The sequence below is a fragment of the Elaeis guineensis genome, chromosome 10 (assembly GCF_000442705.2).
Source record: "Elaeis guineensis isolate ETL-2024a chromosome 10, EG11, whole genome shotgun sequence".
In the NCBI taxonomy this organism is placed as follows: domain Eukaryota; kingdom Viridiplantae; phylum Streptophyta; class Magnoliopsida; order Arecales; family Arecaceae; genus Elaeis; species Elaeis guineensis.
The window spans coordinates 57,658-76,229 of NC_026002.2; the positions used below are offsets into that span (position 1 = coordinate 57,658).

At 36.4% G+C, this 18,572-nt stretch overlaps 1 protein-coding gene across 1 annotated transcript in view; it reads left to right on the plus strand.

The window, feature by feature from the left end:
- LOC105053269 (uncharacterized) overlaps positions 1-18,572 on the plus strand; it is a 48,629-nt gene extending 30,057 nt beyond the window's left edge. Inside the window, 10 exon segments of the mRNA XM_010934373.4 lie at positions 1,535-1,603; positions 4,228-4,359; positions 8,593-8,793; positions 8,881-8,936; positions 9,017-9,110; positions 13,021-13,111; positions 14,063-14,182; positions 16,333-16,863; positions 16,995-17,244; positions 17,247-18,572. Coding sequence (XP_010932675.2) covers positions 1,535-1,603; positions 4,228-4,359; positions 8,593-8,793; positions 8,881-8,936; positions 9,017-9,110; positions 13,021-13,111; positions 14,063-14,182; positions 16,333-16,863; positions 16,995-17,244; positions 17,247-17,830 — 2,128 coding nt within the window. The 3' untranslated portion in view covers positions 17,831-18,572.

Below are 18,572 nucleotides of genomic sequence, written 5' to 3' on the forward strand. Positions count from 1 at the left end.
CTTGACTCATAATGTAGTGTATCTCTTCCTCAAGTCCAAGCTCCAGAAGCTCAGTTATAGTTTTGGTTGTCATTAGGCCTACCAGACTTTGATTTCAGCATGTCAATCTGTGTTTGGTGTTTTGATCAGCAGATCATTAAATATAACGAAAAAAAGGAAAATAATTGAAGAACAAGACAAGAAAGCTTATATTACAAAATTTAAAATATCTGGTTTTATTTGGATAACTAGATATACGGTTTTGGTGATTCAGATGGAAAGTCTCTAAACTTAGCAGAAAGGAAAGCCTGAAAAATATAAAAGATTAAAATAGATAAATAACAATGAAATTCCCAAAAATTCATGGGACAAATCAACTTGATGAGTGATACATAGGTCAGTTTTCCTGAAAATTGTATTATCCAATGCATAACTATTTTATTATGTAGAAAAGCAACATGGACAAGTATAAAAACTGCATGCAAATAATTAATATTTAATCAATATCTGCTTAGCGTCAAATAAGTACCAAATGCAAACATCTAGATTGTAAGTATAAAGTTTGAGGAGAAACGTAAAAAAAATACAATTATGCATGGAACATCATTTTTTTTAAAAATAAGATTTGAGCAGTGATCTCATCAAGTTCGGTTAAAATCTCGTGAATGCTGTGTCAATAAAGGGGACTCAATCTGCTATCTGGAGTCTATGGACTCTTTTCTCCTTCTTTCTCCCTCGAAATTCAAAATTATCTCTTACATCTGAAATAAAGTTACATTTCTCCAGAGTTCTTGGAACTTAACTACAATTACTTCCAATGATGTCAAAATTTACAAGTCTATCTTTAATTTTTATATAGTTTTTGGTGACTCAATTGTCACTCATGTTTCAATGGTGGCACTACAGGTAGCACTACAGGTATTTATCTTAGTCAGAAATACTGGAATACATTTGACAAGTCTTTCTCTATCTAATATTTAGTTTGCTTTGATGATATCTGCTGCTATGTGAGTCAGAATCTCTTCTTTTAACTTGAAATTTTAAAGAATGGACTAAAATTGATAGTAGCTACCTATATATATTGACAAAATGTAGAAAGGTATGGAAAATGGACACTGAAAGATGAAATAATCAACTGTCATATCCTTGTGGCGAATATGGTTAGTATCTGCATGACATATTTCAACTATAAATATGATATAATGGAATCTTGCACTTACATTTTATATAACATTTTTAAAGGCAACTGTATTCATCTGCTTAAGTTCTTCCAACATATTCTTCCTGCATATTTTTTTTTAAATAAAAAATTTTCCTTGGTGACCTCATATATTTTGATGCATTCTTGACTTTGCTGTGTAACCTCACTAATATTTTTGCTGCAAATATTGAAAGCTTTATGCTACGTGTATTTTAGGTAGTGCTTTCCTATCTCTCCTTCAGATGAAGTCTATTTAGCTACTGCATGTTTAACTATCTTTTTAGTTAAAGATGATCAAACTTAGCTTGTGTTCATCTAATGGCTGTTTTGTAACACATGATTCTGTATTTGCAGTGATGATCTGGTGGGGGGAGATGACACCTTAGTCCCTGATATGTTGTTTCCAACACAGTGCTTTACGGAGTAAGTATGACTAGCCTTGGCATGCCTATTTCTTCTTGGCGCTATTTGGTTAGAAATTTTTGATATTCACTGTTCACCTATTAATATTATTTGAACACATGCACTGACACGTATCTGTGTAAATAAATAACCACTTTCACAATGATGTGTATAAGCTTGCCTTTATACATAGATAGGTTTTTATGTGTTCATGTTGGCCAACATGCATGCAGATACTCGTTTGTGCATATATGAGATCTATTTGTAATGTGCATTCCTAGTTTTGTATCATTTTGATAATGAGCATAATTTTGTAGTGTGTTGAAAAGTGAGTCATTGTTGTTGACTGGTACTTATCGTGCATCTCTTTTTTATTTCAGATCTGTTTCTCTTTGTTTACTAGTTGGTGTGCCCACTAGCTCTCCATTTTACTATGCTTGTTTTTTGTTTTCTTGAGGTCTAAGTGTGAAAATTTCGTGTAAACTTGGGACTTGTTGTCCCTTGGGAAGTGAAGGTCATTTTCTCTGATGCAAAGCATGTAAGAACATGTTCAAATAGATTGTGGTATACTCCTCTTTCTTGACTTAAATTCTGTCATGGATTCAAGTGTTTTGTGCTGGTGCCGTGCTGATTAGGCATTAGCATTGTATGTGCTGCATGACTTACCATGCGCATGTTTGGCATACAGTGAGCATGCAGCTAGTTTTCATTGGCATGCAAGTGCTTAGACGGAAGCACACATTGGTGCCTCCTTTTCATTTCTAAATATTCTAACTTCTTGCTAGGGGTCCTAGGTATCGTTTTATGCAAGAAAACTAGTATTAAACTTGAGAAAAGTAGTACACTAAAACGAAAAATTAGGACATGCATGCTTGCTAATTACTATGCAATACATGCTACGAGGTAATATGGTCTAGTGTTACACCTTACTGTATTAGCACCAAAAACGAGATATTATCATGCTCTGTAGTTACTTGTGAATTCATTTTCATACAAAAGGATTTGTTATTTTCAATAGAAACGCTGCAAGCCTGCAATTCTATTTGCATGTGCGAAAACTGTTTTCTAGTTGGTTGCATGTAACTGGTAACCAGAGTTATCAAAGGCTCAAGGCGTGCTGAGGCAGCAAAGTATCTTTGAGCCTAAGTGCAAGGCAAAGTGAGATGTGTGCCTCAGTGAGGAAAATGTGCTATACGTATGTATGTATATGCATCTATATGCATTGATACATGAGTCTGTATACATCTGTACATGTTATGTATATGTGTGGGTGTGTGTGTGTTTGTTTGTATTAAGCAGAAACACGCACAACACAAAGAGATCGACATAAGCACCTCAACCAAGATTTGTCATCTTGGTATCAGACTCTGTACTAGTACCATCATATTACAATGTCGATACGTGGTTTGGTATGGTATGCGGTACCAGTATGGCCCGGTACCACCATGAGTGCCCTCAAAATTAACCAAGGGTTGAAAGGAATCCACCTTGTGAAGAATCGACACTCACATGCAAGGATTGTTGTGCTGGTACCGGGATCCATATTGATTGCTCAGTGGCACAATTTTGTACCGTACCATGCTGTTCTGTGCTAGGCTTGTATCAACATAGCAAAGTTGGGGGAGGGTGGGACAAAGGGAGAACGAGGAGGAAGGGAGAGGGAGAGAGAGGAGGATGACCAGAGGAGGCTGATGGGGGGCCCCTCTCCCTCTCTCCCTTCCTCCCTCTCTCTTTTCCTTTCTCCCTCTCCTCTGCCCTCATTGGTATCTCAAACGAAGGGGGTCTACCCCCGGTATGGATCAGTATGCCTTGAATTGGGTATTTTGGGATGGTACGATGAACATGAACTTGAGAAAAAGGTTGATTTCATTGGTTGCCAAAACTTGAGCAAAATATTACATTTGTAGTTTTCAAGGGCCACTTTAGGTAGACTAGTATTCCTGTATTCGTCTTCAAAATCTTCTTCAAAGTAGTAAAACCTTAAATTAATATGGATAAAACGTGCCCGACGTTAGAAATCCCTCTACTAAGGCAATCCCATGCTAAGATTTTGCATCAGATGGATACATAGCAGCACATTCAACTATGGTAAGTCATATCGGTGTGTACTAAGGATATCATACCGTGGTGGAACCGAACTGATACATGATACAAGTGTACCGAGTGTATGTATGCTGAACTGCCCCACATACGAGGCATACCGGCACTATAGCAGGATGATACTAGCATGGGGTCCATTGTTGAGGTTGAGAACATTGCATTCAACATTGGATGGATCTTCAGTCCACTTTTGACTTGTTAAGCTAGGTGGTTTTAGATAGGCTTGATTTTGAGTGTGTAGCTTTGAATTTCTTTTGCTTACGTAAATTCTACTTCGTGATTATGGATTGATTTTGACTTATCAACTAAATGTGGGAACTGGGTGATTTTGATATTTTTTTACATAATCACCTGTTTAGTTGCAAAAATTTTATCTGGACATAGAAATTTGCTAACTTTTTATAGTTTATTTTTCAATTTTAGTTTGCCCCAACACTTCAGCTATTTGTCTATCCTTTTTTTTTTTAATGCATTTAATTTGCTTCTGTTATACCTACTAGAAATTGTGGATTTTTTTCTAAAAAAAAGAGTTATGGACTTGTCAGAATTGTGGAGCCTTTCGAAGATGTTATCTACCCTAAAGGAGATCCTGATGCCGTCTCCATAAGCAAAAGAGATATTGAGCTGTTACAACCAGAAACTTTTATCAATGACACCATTATTGACTTTTATATCAAGTAAGATAAATTAAATGCTTCTGCATGATTTTTGAGTTACAAATTCAAGTTTTATATGTTTCTGTACAAAGGAATGGTCTTCATTGTATAAGGTGCAATGGAATCCTGAGTAGTTATTCATTGCCTTGTCAATTTAATCTATGTTATTTGGATGTTTTAGATTTTGCTGATGTTTGGAGCATAATATACACCCACACATGCACACAGGGACTTTGATGGTTGTTTTGTAAAATGCTCCCTAGATGTGCATCCCTATAGGGATCCATGTTTGCCCCTCCAAAATGTGAAATCCACCAATGTTTGAATCATGGCTGTGAGGCCATGCACAAGCTGATGGGATCTCTTCATCTGGACAAGTTAGATGGCACAGTTGGATTTCTAATCTGGAAAGTTTCTTTCAGCATTCTACATTGATGTAACCATGAGAGTAATGGAGCATATTTGGTTAAAAAAACATAGAAGCAACCTTTACTCATTTAATTGAATATTGCCAAGGTATAGCCTCTCCCCAGTATACCAAATACTTGAACCAGCTGACCCCAATTTTATAGGATAGGTTATGCTAATGATATAAGTAATTCTCAATGAGGACAGACAAGGGGAACCAGGATTGACTACAGTTAAATCCAAGTACCTGACCTTGAGATTGTTTATATAGCTTATAGGCAAACAGTTATTTCATGGTATCTTATGAATTTGTATTTCAGAAGTTCCATCGTCATAATTATTTTTAGAGCTAAGTATCCCAAGGGGATAAATCATGTCATTAAATTCCAGAGTGCCATGGGGGAGGTTTTCAAAGTAATAAATTTCCCGGTAGTCTTTACTAATTTGAAGCTTTTCAATAACTGAGTCTTAATGATGATGTTTAATGTTAGCATGGCCACCTATACAACAAACTAGCGAGTTGAAATTGAGGAAACCTTCTTACATCTCATCTTATTTATGGTTATGGTCACTTTTGAAATGCTTCACCATTTCAATCATCCATGCAGATTAGTTTGAGAGACACATGAACTAGTACGTCATGAGCAAAGGTAATTGTTATATACTTGTTTTTTATTTATGGCATTGATATATGACACCAAGGTCAACCAGAATGCCTACTTTGATGTCAAGGATAACCTTTCCTGCTTGGATTAAAGTGCCTACCTGCATGGACCAGCATACACTGTGCTAGCTCCTTACCAGTATGCAGCACAGCTAAGAACGGGACCTTTTGCCAGTGCATCCATTTCTATTTGTATGCTATGTGGTAGTGCTTACAATGCTCTGGCACTGCACGGCATGTGCCATGCAAGTGCGAGGCAGCATGGCAGTGGCATGCAATACTGTAATCCTTGCTTTTTGTGAATCTAACCTATGGCTTCCGCTGCTATATCTTTATTAGATGGCCAATCAATTGTGTCCTATGTGAGAAACCTCTAAGGTATTAAATAAGCTTAAAGACTGCACTGAGACAATTTACTACTTGATGGATCACACAGGCACATCGTTTAACAAATTCAATGAAGTTTTTAGTTAACAGCTATTTAGCTATATAATTTGAGTTGACGAGCCGGAACCAATCTTTCAAAGGTTAGCTATATGGATTATTTTTGCCTTTTTTCTCATATACTAAATGCACCTGTGAAGTAAGCCTTTACGAATTTTCCCTACGTAGCATCCACGTATTCTGACATCAGCTCCTTAACATTTCCATTCACCCTTGTACACAATCCTGTATTGCTGTAATGGTGAATCCATCTTTAAGGGGAATTCATTGCAAGGCACAAAACTTCTTCCATAATCTATCTCATGAAACATCTTCATTATCATTTTGTATTCACTCCTTGTGTGTATCCAATGCTGCAATTGTTTAGACTGCTGACTTTAGTGATGCATATTCTCCTCATGTTCCAAAAGGCATATACTGATCACACAGCACATGGAATGACTCAATCTATCTCTTGATCCTTGTACAGATAGAAACCTGGGTAACAAAGCAATCACTTAGCATGTATTTAAGGCATACATTTGATTGGTGATTGGTTTTCCTTTCCTTTCCTAAATTAATTCAAATCTCCTGTTTTATTTTAGTTATTTGTAGATCATTGACACAAATCTCATACATCTTCCTAGGGCTGCAAATGGGTCTGGTTGACCTGTAACCCAACTTGATTAGCTTCGACCGATCCAATTGGAAGACCTATGGTTGGGTTAAGTTCAAAAACTGGATCTGATCTAAATTTTTGGTCAGGGTCTGGGTCTTGTATTTGTCAACTTGACCCACTCATATATCATCCTTGTCTAATTTAGGTTAAGAAGAAAAGGGCCTCACCTGACTTGAACCTGGTCCGTCCTGAACCAAAGACCTGAGGCATATAAATTTCCTCCTTCTTCACTCTTTAATCTGTACTAATTCATTGACTGAACCCTCACTTACACTATTTCCTTTGATCATCTGAACATCTCCTCTCATCTATTTTCACTAAATATATGATTATTTGATTATTTGTTTTGGTCGATTCTTATTTATATGCTCTCAAATACATCAAGAGTGTGTGTGTGTGTCTGTGTCTATATATATATATATGCATATATATTTTAAAATCATAGTTCATAAACTTAAGAATAATGAATTACTTGGATGAAATTAAAAGTTTTTGAATGAAAATTATGTTGACTATTTTTAGTTTATTTAATTTTTAGTAATTCTATATAATTATCAACTCTTATATTTTAGCTATAAAAGAATAGCTAGATGCTTGACTTGAACTGCAACCCAATTTGATCCAGGCAAACCGAACATTTTGGTTGGATTTGGATCTTACTTGACCCCCACCTGACTTGAATTACCTGCTGGGTCTAAAATTCTTTCCATGGACCCGAGCTTATGGGTTGGGTCTGGGTCCAAAATCTTGACCTGAATTTGAAAACTGGTCGGGTAGGTGTCAAACATGTCCCAGTTCGACCTGACTCTATTGCAGCCCTACTGATCTTCCACCATTGGTTTGCTTCATCAGCATTGTTTTGTTCACAAAGGATGTAGACTAATATCATGATCTAATAGATTACACCATAGGACTTCGTCTTGAATATCGGCATTCATTTCCTTGGTGACAGTTGTTTATTGCAGGTCTGCTGCAAATGAATCTTATTTGACTAGCAGTTTTTTGTAAACATTTTGGAATATCATCTGAAAGCACGAGGCTTTGTTTGGAAAATATGTTGGTATTCTGGCCCATCAAACTGGAAAGAGGGCCAGAGGAGTCATGTTCTGTATTACAACATGATTTCTTTTATTGTTTTTTGCCAAATGAAACTAGACTTTTTGTCTGAAAACATGGTTTCTGATGATGGAACGAGTTGATCTTGGGCCAATTGACTTCTTGAATTAAATGATACCATATCGCATAGGCCTGATTGGCATCCTTCGTCCATTACAAAAACTAATAAGGTTTGTATTGATTCAAGATCCTTCAGTTTGAATGATTGTGTGAAAATAGTGATTTTGACTTCTAAGCTTTGGATCAAATTGATTAGAAAAGCTGAGTTTTAATTGTATTCAACTTTTCCCCATATTTGGCTTAAAAGAGTGGTAGTTACTTATTGAGGCAATTTAAGCATTATTAATAATATGGAAACAATGTAGTGAACTTAGTTGACAGGGTTTTTGACTTTCTGTTGAATCCTATGTTATCACACGATCATGTGTTCAATCAACCATTAATATTGCATAGATGCCATATATTGGTGCGGTTAGATTTCCTATATGATAATTCCAGCACTGCTTTTTGATTCATATTGTATGTTTAATCTCATCTGCAAACTTCTTCTGCCATTACCAAAAAGTAGAGAAAAAAGAAGTTAGAAGGTTGTGAAGTAACTATTTTTGTTGTTGTTGCTGCTTTTGCTGCTGCTGCCACCATCATTATTATTACCATTTTTGTATCATCCTTTCAAATTTGGAAGGTTATGAAGTAACTCGTATTGTTGTTGTTGTTATTGCTACCATCATTATTATTACTATTTTTATATCATCCTTCTTTCAAATTTGGAAGGTTATGAAGAAAATAGTATTGTTGTTGTTATTGCTACCATCATAATTATTACTATTTTTATATCATCCTTCTTTCAAGTATGGACTAAACTACATCCTTTCTGCTTAATATGGATATTCTTTTATTACTTCTCTTGTTTATGTGAAACTCTATTGAAATAGAGATTCTTTTTGGTGGTACTTGATTGCAGATATTTGAAGAACAACATTGAACCTAATGAGAAGCATAGGTTCCATTTCTTTAACAGTTTTTTCTTCCGCAAACTAGCAGACATGGACAAGGATCCAGGTAGTGCTTCGGAAGGCAGAGCAGCTTTCCTACGTGTTCGTAAATGGACACGGAAAGTAAATATATTTGAGAAGGATTACATTTTCATACCAGTTAACTTCAAGTAAGAATACTATTCTCAAATATTTTTGATAACTTGGAAGAAATTAACCTTCAAAAGCTAATTTGAGTTTATGACCTCAAACTACAGTTTGCATTGGAGTTTGCTTGTTATTTGCCATCCTGGAGAAGTAGCAACTTTAAAAGGCAAGATTTTTCTGTATGAAACTTAAACACTTTATTCCACAAGTATTATTTTGTCCTCATGATTTATTGTTTTCTTCCAGATGATGACATAAAGGAGTCTTCTAAAGTGCCTTGTATATTGCATATGGATTCCATTAAGGGCAGCCATAGTGGTCTCAAGAATATTATTCAAAGGTTTGTATGTATATTTGTAAACCTGAATATAGTTCACCTTATTGACCTCTTCTAATATGTCCGCTTACATGTGTGAAAATCCTTCTGTGCATCCTGGTTTTTAAGGTATCCTATGTGGTGCCTGTTCCAGCCAAGGTTAGACATGTTAGTGTATATATTCTATTAAAAAAGGCCAGGGTCAAGCACCATTTGGTATTCCAAATTTCCAATAGAATACAATGTATCCTATCCATGAAATAAGTGTGCTCTTTTCCCTTTCAAAAATAATTTAAGTACACAGCATCCATGATTGTCTGAGAGCCCAAAATGAAATCTTCTGCGCGCTTCATGCGATTGCAGTCTTATGCAGTCGCTGATTGCGTTTTCATCTTGATTTTTGTCGTTCATCTGTGATAGTTTATTTAATGAAGTTTTCCTTGTTCTATTTTGCATTCCCTCTTCTGAATGCTAACTTGGAATATTTGCACCAAATATATTGATTTTGCATTGTTGTATTGTTAAAGCCTTATGAGGCAGTAATACGGTTCACCCTTATATAAGCTACAAATTTACCAGAGCCCTCAAACTGTTATGGGATTCATACATTTGTGCCTGCTCTAGTTCATGTTGTAGGTGGGTCTGTCCATATAGATATTAGATGCATGACTGATGCTGGGGTGGAAAAGGTGGAGTACTGGAGTGTTGACTTTGTGTTGATAATCAGTGAAAACAAGAAGTTTGTAGTATGTTGTGTAAGTAACCTTCCTATATGAATTATTTATCTTACTCATGCCTTGGTGCATGCTAAATTTCATCAGAATTTTTCTTAAGTATGGAGATTGATTTTATTGTGCATTCTAAGTATGGGCTAAATGATAGCAAGGTTTTAAATTTCGGCCAAAATCAATTCTTTTCAGCTGAAAACCTGAACTGAAATTGACTCACTTCTGGGTTTCAATTAGTTGTGGTGGTTTTGGTCAATTTCTGCCAAAATTGGTCGATTTCAGTGGTTTCAGCCAGTTCTGCTGCAATTGGCAGGTGTTTCAGTCGTCCAAAAAAAACCCTCAATATGGTGCTCTATAGATAGTAAAGATTAATGTGAACAAATAGATACAAAACAGTTCAGAAATAACTACTTTTAATGTGAAATAGATGTAACATTCAACAAATGCATGCATTTGACTAGATGGAGTCTTAGCCTCAAACATACGAGAAATAATGCAGAAAATGCAATATATCTTCAGTTCTACTAAATATGAATCATAATGAAATTTTAAACAACATATGCTTAAGAAGTTGATGTATGCGTGCATGCATACAAGGTTTTTAGTCCTAGTGGGATGGGGGGGGCATTCTTGTTCCTGTGAGAAAATGGGACCGGGGAGTGTCGGAACTGCAAAACCCATCTATGTGGAGAAAGGAGAAGAAAAAAAGAAGCAAAGAAAGGAAGGTTTGATGAAGAAAATGAAAAGTAAAAAGAAAGAAGAAGAAAAAAGAGAAGAAAGGAAGGCAAGGAGAGTATGGAGATGGAGGGTACCTGCAGGACTTTTATCTGGGACTGTTGTTGGGATGAGGTAGGACAGTGGGGCATCTAATTCCATGGAGAAACTTGGACACTTCCATCCCACGAGATTTGAAATCTCGCATGTATGTATGTCATATGCATATGCATATATTCATTATAACAATATTAGTGTATCTAATTTCACTCGCATGTAAATTAGCTTCATTCTTAAGCTACATAAACTATAACTTATATAATGAAACACTTTAAAATGTTGTATTAAAAAGGGTGTTCAAATGCATGAGGCTCCCTCCATTGCAGGGTCTGGAAGGGTCAAGCGTACGCTACTTTACACCCATGGATAGAGATATTGTTTTCATGTTTGGAACTATGACATCTAAGTCATAATGAAGCAACCTTATTATTATGCCAATGGCTGCCCTTAGCTTAAATGCTGTAGAATAAATTTTAATTTAATTTAATTTATCTTATAATTGTTGTTCGTATAATTTTTTTCCCTTTTTGGAAAGATCAAAACTTTGAAATATGGACCGAATATTCGAAATTGTTTAAACCAAAGTTCTACCAAGGGATTGAAACCAGAACTGCAGCTGAGTTTTAAAACCTTGAAAGACATACTTTGTAGTTGATAGGAGAACATAGGTATAATAAAGAAGATATGCTTCCACATATTTTTGTATTTGTGCCTACTTGGATATAGCTAGTATTTGTGAATGTGTCTATTTTGTTGGAAGTTGTCACGCATAATCTTTCATCTGCCTATTTTGTTGGAAGCTGTCATGCCAGAATCATTGAACGTGCCATACGAAATAGCTGAGTATAGGTTTGACCTTTAAAGTGGCTAGTATGATGTTTATATGGTATCCATGAGGTTTGACCTTGTGGGTTGTGATGGGTTTATGGGTTCTGATGGTTGGTTGGGTTTCTTGGGAATTACTAATGATATATTGATAGGGATGTCTAAGGTTTGTGTGTATTGAATTTGGTTTGATGTTGGATTTGTAAGCATTGGTTTTTAGGCTTTTGAAGGATGAGTTTCTATGGATAGGAGAGTTATACTGTTAAAGGGTAAATTAGGTTTTTAGTAAAAGGGTATTATTGGTTTTTGGACAATTATTAATTGAATGTGTTGCTTATGGGGTTTACTCTTTGGGAATATTATAGTTTCAACCAAGGTTTTACATCTTAGCGGGACGGGGGGCATCTCGATTATCCCATCTCTTTCCTGCGAGACAACGGGATCGAGATAGGCTCGGGACTCTGAAATCTATTCATGCAGGGAGAGAAAAAAAAAGAAGAAATAAGGAAAGGAAAGAAAGATAAAGAAAAGGAAAAATTAAAGGAAAGAAGAAGAAAAATGAAAAAAGAAAAGAAGGGAGATGAAAAAGAAAGAAAAGAAAGCAAGGTAGAGGAAAATAAAGAAAAGAAGGAAGAAAGAAAAAAATAACAAAGAAAAAAAAGTAGGGGAGAAAGATGGAGGATATCCACCAGGATGTATGACCGGTATGATTGTCGGGATGGGGACGGGACAGCGAGATGATCCATTCTATGGAGAAATCGGGACATCTTTGTTCTACGGGATTTAAAATCTTGGTTTCAACTAAAGTTCACCGTCTCGGTACCAAACCCCATACCGATACCATCCTATTCTCATGTCGGTCTGTGGTATGGTATGAGATGGTGAGGTGTATTGGGTGTTAGTACAGTATAAGACCTATATCGGTTCGGTATTAGTGTGGTACGTCACATCTGGTATGGTAGGTACCAACCGGTATGGCAAACCTATTTAGGTCTAGGTAAGGACAAGGACAAATGGTGCTAGAACAATTTCTAATTAGTTTTAGGTAAATCGAAGAGGGTCCCTAAAAGACTTTGGCCATAGGAGGCCTTATCATGGCTCAAAAACTGTTTAAGTTGTAGAAGTATTTAATGTTATATATACAATAGAAAGTGAGTTATTTCCCATCTCACATCGGGTGGTGGATTTATTGATTTTAGTTTTTAGTCAAATTACATGATACAATGCACACGACAAATGTCAAAGTCTTCAAAGCTTCTGGAACTTAACCAAAATAGTCATTCTGAATGAAATATCCATCTATTAAAGAGTTCCAGCATTGACACATATATAACTGAAATATTTAAACTTTTTGAAGGTCATTCTGTCCTTTGATGCATTCTGTAGGGTTACTTACACTTAACTTTCTGAAAGGCTTGGAAGGTCTTGGAATGTTCTTTGCCTTGGTAGAACTGTTGTTTGTTTGGAGGACATATTTTCTTTGTATTTGACCATTGGTATGAAACTCTTTTTTCTTTCACCCTGGTCTCGATGTCCAGCAATTTTACTAAAGTTTTGTGTTAATGAGTGTGATTCCTTAGTTAGTTCTGTATTTTGGAGATTGGCAGTTACCTATGGGAGGAATGGAAGGAAAGACACCCAGAAGCATCTGAAGATAATTCAGCAAAGTTCTCAAACTTAAGATATGTCTCACTTGAGGTTTGTTTCCCTGGTTCAATCACAACTTAATTGAACTTGGAAAAACTTGTATTATTAATTGTAACAGGTTATGCGCAATCCACTTTTTGCTAGCAATGTCAAGTTACTGATTATTGAAATTAGAAATTTGTGAAATTCTCTTGGGTATAAATGAATACTTGTTTGTTGGCATATTTATGAAGTATATAGTTGTTAGTGAGCATACTTGTTGGAGTTTCATGATCTATGGCATATTTAACCTGTGATAATGTTTATCTTGTTTAAAATAGTTTAGTGTCGGAATTGTTAGGCATATATTAGTCTTAGAAGATAAGTAGGGGAAGGGGGTTCTATGTTTATTAAAATATATTGATATGTTAGATAATTTAAAGAGGAAAATGTCTCCATGGTTATCCTTTGCTAGACATTTTATATTTGAAGGAATACTCAATTCTTTTTGGTGATGCATGGGTCCACTAAACCAGTCTGAATGTAATAGAATAAGCTTTTTTAGGTTAAAGTTCTCTGTGTACCAGCATAGTTCTATAATTTCAGTTTCAGATCTCATTTTGGTGAATTTAGGTTTGAAATACGATAAGCTTTTTTAGGTTAAGTTCTCTTTTTTGTGGTTATAGAATTATATTTCACCATGACATTTGACAACTAAATCACTTCTCTGCCTGACAGATTCTTAAAGTCAATATTGTTCAATAGTGTCTTGTGTCCTTATTTTAATGGAATGTATGCCGATAATGCTAACCTACTTCCACCATATTTGATCAAAATTTATGTTTTTGTTATCCTTGCTTATGAATTTTATATTTGCATGGCATTGATCTTCTATATGCCACTCTCAGCTTTATGGTTCATGCAGTTCTTGTTTGAGTAACTATGTTGGGAGAACTTTATCCATTGTTTCCTGTTTTGTGTTGTAATGGTGGCTTATTTCTCTCTTGTTTCTTTTTGTTACAGTTGCCACAACAGGAGAATTCATTTGACTGTGGCCTTTTCGTACTTCAGTATGTGGAATTGTTTCTGGAAGAAGCTCCATCAAATTTCAGCCCTTTCAAAATCACCAAGTTTTCCAGTTTTGTGAGTCATTTTTCTCTATGTAATCTTTCAAAATTATTTGTCTGAAAATTAGAAGGAACTACAAGAATGACCTGTATTGTTTCACTACTGAATTATGAAATTATCCCTTTACACTTTCGTAATGTCTATACTTATTTATCACATTCTTAAGAAGTTTACTTGGCCTGTCATATTTCTTATATTAGTTTCCACATATTTCATTATCATTTGAAAATGTCACGCTTTTCTTAAACTTATCGCATGGAAGTTGCATGAGTATGATGTAAAATCAGCAGAAGAGGTCTAAAGAAGTTGAACTTCGTAAGAAATTATAGGTAGTCTAGGCCATTGAACATAATCAGAATCTTGTACATGATCGAATGATCGATCATGTGGATACTTCTTTGACTCTCTTCCTGTCCACTGCTAAATTAATTGTGTGAAGAGGTGTTTAAAAAATTTTCAGATTTTAATGGATTTGTTCAAGTGCCATGGAATACTGAATTTATCATCTTTATTGTCTGGTCTTCTTTGCATGTGTTGCTGAGAATGCATGTTTAATTTTTGTTCAATTGAAATGTCATTTTATATAACTATTTCATATATCCCATTTTCTCATGTCTTCCGACTTGCCTAATTCTGTCAATGGATTCCTTATTATAAGAAAAACAAACTACTCTCAGGCAGCTAAAATAGACATTTCCTTCTTAACCACAATGTGGAAACTGACACTTGTTCTTCCATTGATGGCGAGGGTGGTCCTTTTGGCTATTTTAGTATTGTAAGAACTAGAATCTATCACTTGCAATGCATGTGCTTTTGCTTGAAAGGATAATTCTAGATGTCTCGCCTGTCTTCTGCATGCAAAGGAAGCCACACTTATCAGACCTTGGTTTCCACTTTTCTGGTAGATTTTCACAGATTCCGGCATGCTTGATGACTCTCAATGGGAATGCTCCAGAGTCCAGCGTGCATGCTCGATTTGTGGCAGTCTAATTATACGGAGAGAGAATTGAAGGAGGAAGAAAATGATTTATTGATCCATTTCCACAAAAGGCTGGTAAATTGAAGTATATAGAGATGCAGGCAGTTCATGCAGGAGTTTTTCTTTACCTCTAGTTCTAACCAAATGCAAAAGTCTCATGAAATGAAATCTCAGGATAGAGCATCGAATGTCTTTAATTTTCTAAAGGCAATTTTTTTTAGGATTTAACTAAAAGTCTGCATTTTGTAATCATAAGTAGGTCATTTGAAAAAAAAACAAGTTGTTTGCTGAAATTTGCCTTATCGCTGGCCCTGTTTTCCTTCCTGCTGTTGTTACTGCAGTGCTAACTTGTCTGTATTGGCCAAAGCTCAGTTTAGAAGAAAAGAACCCTTACCTACCTACTTGATTTTTACCAGATTGGATCAGATTGTGATATTGGATGGCAACTATTATTGGATTCTGATTTGAGCTAGAACTTAAATGACACAATGGGTTATTTAGTTTTTATTCTGTCCAGATAGATCTTTATTAGAGGTGTATGCAATATTCATGGAACAGCTCTTCATACCTATGCATGTGGTGCATAGCACATCCTACCAGGATAGTGGTGGAAGATTGTTTCACACAGAATAGCTGAAGGTATCAGTACTTGCATAGAATGTGATTATGGAGATAACCTTCTCAATATAGAATGTGCCTTCAAATTTCTTCATAGTTCTGTTTGTCATATATCTCACTTATAGTTAAAGTGTAGCATGTCTCCTTTTACTCTGGAAATAACGTTATGTGTTTTTGGATGTCCGGTTGGCAAGCATCAGTTGTATGCACACATACATAAAGTTCGTGTGGGGGATAAAAGAATATGAGTACAAAATTCATGCATGGCACATACTCATGCATATGTACATATACACATTTATACACACAACATGCGCACACACACACTCACACCCACAACACATACATGTACATGCATGCATGCATCCATGTATAGCAATCCCTTCTTTAACATATGTGGATACTTGAAGAACATGTACCTCCATTACATTGTTCGTATCCCACAACCTACCTATTGGAAAGGTCTTCCATTTTCATCTGAAGTCCAAATAGCACCAGATCATTCTGAAATCATTTTATTGTGCCTGTCCAAGTTTCTCTAGACATGATGTTGGTTTATTTTTTCCAGCTTGGTGCTGATTGGTTTTCGCCTGTTGAGGCTTATCTTAAGCGTTTTATTATTCGGAAGCTGATATCTGATCTTCTCAAGGACCCCTCTCAAAAAGTTACACCAGCAACATGTAGCAGTGGACATCTCTCCTCAGGGTCTCCTGAAATTGAGGCTGATACCATCGTAGAATTTCTTCCTGTGCAATGCAGTCCAGCCAAACCAGCAGTTGGTGATTCAATAACTCCTGCTACCGACAGAGGATATGAAAATGATGTTGAGCAAGTACCAGTTGTAGAATTTCTTCCCCAGCAGTGCAGTCCAGCTAGGCCAGTACTTTCTTATTCATTAGGGCCTGCTTCTGATGGAGGAATTCAAATTGAACCGTCAACTACGTCTTCTGATGTCACTCGGTGTGATAAACAAGTGGCACCGGTTGTGCAGGAGCTTCTTCAACCAGGAGCAACTTCAGGCTTTTATTCGGAGATCCAGGAAAATTCTTGTCAACAACAGTATGAACCTTTTCAGAAACTTGCGTCTACAGCATGTCAGGTAGTGGTATTCTTCCTCCATGGTGCCTAGTTTCACTACATCAATATTTATATACTCATTTGATGCATGAATTCTTTCATTACATTTATTACTCATTATGGGTGTAGTAACATGGTATATTTGTGGATTAGGAACATGTGGATGGGAGTCTACAATTTGTTTCCTCAAGCCTAGACAAGGATGCTCGCCAACCACCAGGTGGAGACTCAAATTCCCAGATTTGTTCGGCTTCATATTGCTCTGAAGTTGCTGGAGTACGTGATACATTGTGGAGCTCTGTGCAGGAAAAGGAAGCAAATGTTACATCACTTGAATCTTTTAATATGGACCATGCACGGTCTAATCGGAACCATGAAGCAGGAAAACCAGAGTCCGACTTGCCCAAAACTTAGGATATGTTTCAGAAAGCCCTTCTCTTTCTTCTGGGAAGCAACTGGATGGTTTTGTTGAGGATTCTCAGGAAACCGATACTGTTAAGGTGAAGAATGAGGATCATCAAGATTCCCAGGTAATTGATTCTATGGAGGATGGTGGAGATTGTAAGGAAGTTAAGAGATCTGAGGCCAGAGTTGGGGATGGTGGAGCTTGCCAGGAACTTAGTATAACTGAAGCAGGGGATGGAGATTGTGATAACCGCCAGGAATTGGATGTTCCTAGGGCAGATGGGGGAGATGGCAATGAGTGCCCAAACGATGATGTTACTGAAGCAGATGGCATGGATGGTGAATGCGAGAAAGTTGTTACCACTGAAGCAGAGAGTGGGTTGTGTGGTGGTCCTTGCCAAGGGCATCTTCCTTCCATATCATGTCAAGATATCATAATAGCTGATGATAAGAATTCATTAGATGATGAAGTTGATGTGCAGCTAACTGCTAAGAGATCAGAGCAGCAACCTTGCAAACGTCGGAAGGTTATGCTCCCTGGAGATAGAAGGTGCACCCGAAGCTTCACAAGAGACTGCTCTTGAATGACTCTCTGATTATTAGTCATTTTGCTCAATTAATGCACCTTGTAAATTTTTCTGTGACAAACCAGCAGTCTGTATCTGGTCGGATAGGACATGGGGTGTTTTTCAGTGTCTCCTCGCTTTACCTGCATTGGTGATTTTGTTTGTTAGCCACATCATCATTAAATAACCAGTTGAGGTGCTCTTGCCTTTCACAATGAATTATTCTACTTTAGTCACTGTTTAGCAATTCTTGTGCTCTTCGTAAGATGTGTCAAGATGAGGGGAACATGCAGGGCAGCTATTATTTCAAGAATATTATGGATTGAGTTGATGGCGTTTAGGTTGCAGCCTCATATGCATTTGGTTGGTGGCTTATTTCAGGGATCAGTAAACCTGTTAAGAAGATGCGTCCTCTCACAAAAGATCAAGATACAGTTGTGTATTTTCGGTTTGTCTCAGCTTCCACCGGCTTGCAATGGTACACTCCATTCTCAGACTCAAGACTCTGGCGCCTAATGAAGCCTTGACAGTTTGTGAATCTCATGGGTTGTGGATGTGGTTGGGAATTGTTTTTGTTTCCAAACTGTATGAGATATTTAAAAATCATGTTGCTATGATCCAGTTAAGTTTGGTCTTGGAAATTATGTACTACTGCATGGATGTACTTTGGAAAATTGAAGTTGAAGATGTTGTTTAAAAAGGAAAAAAAACATTTGTTGGCACATAACCAAAGAATAAGCTGGTGATTGTTTCTGGTTGA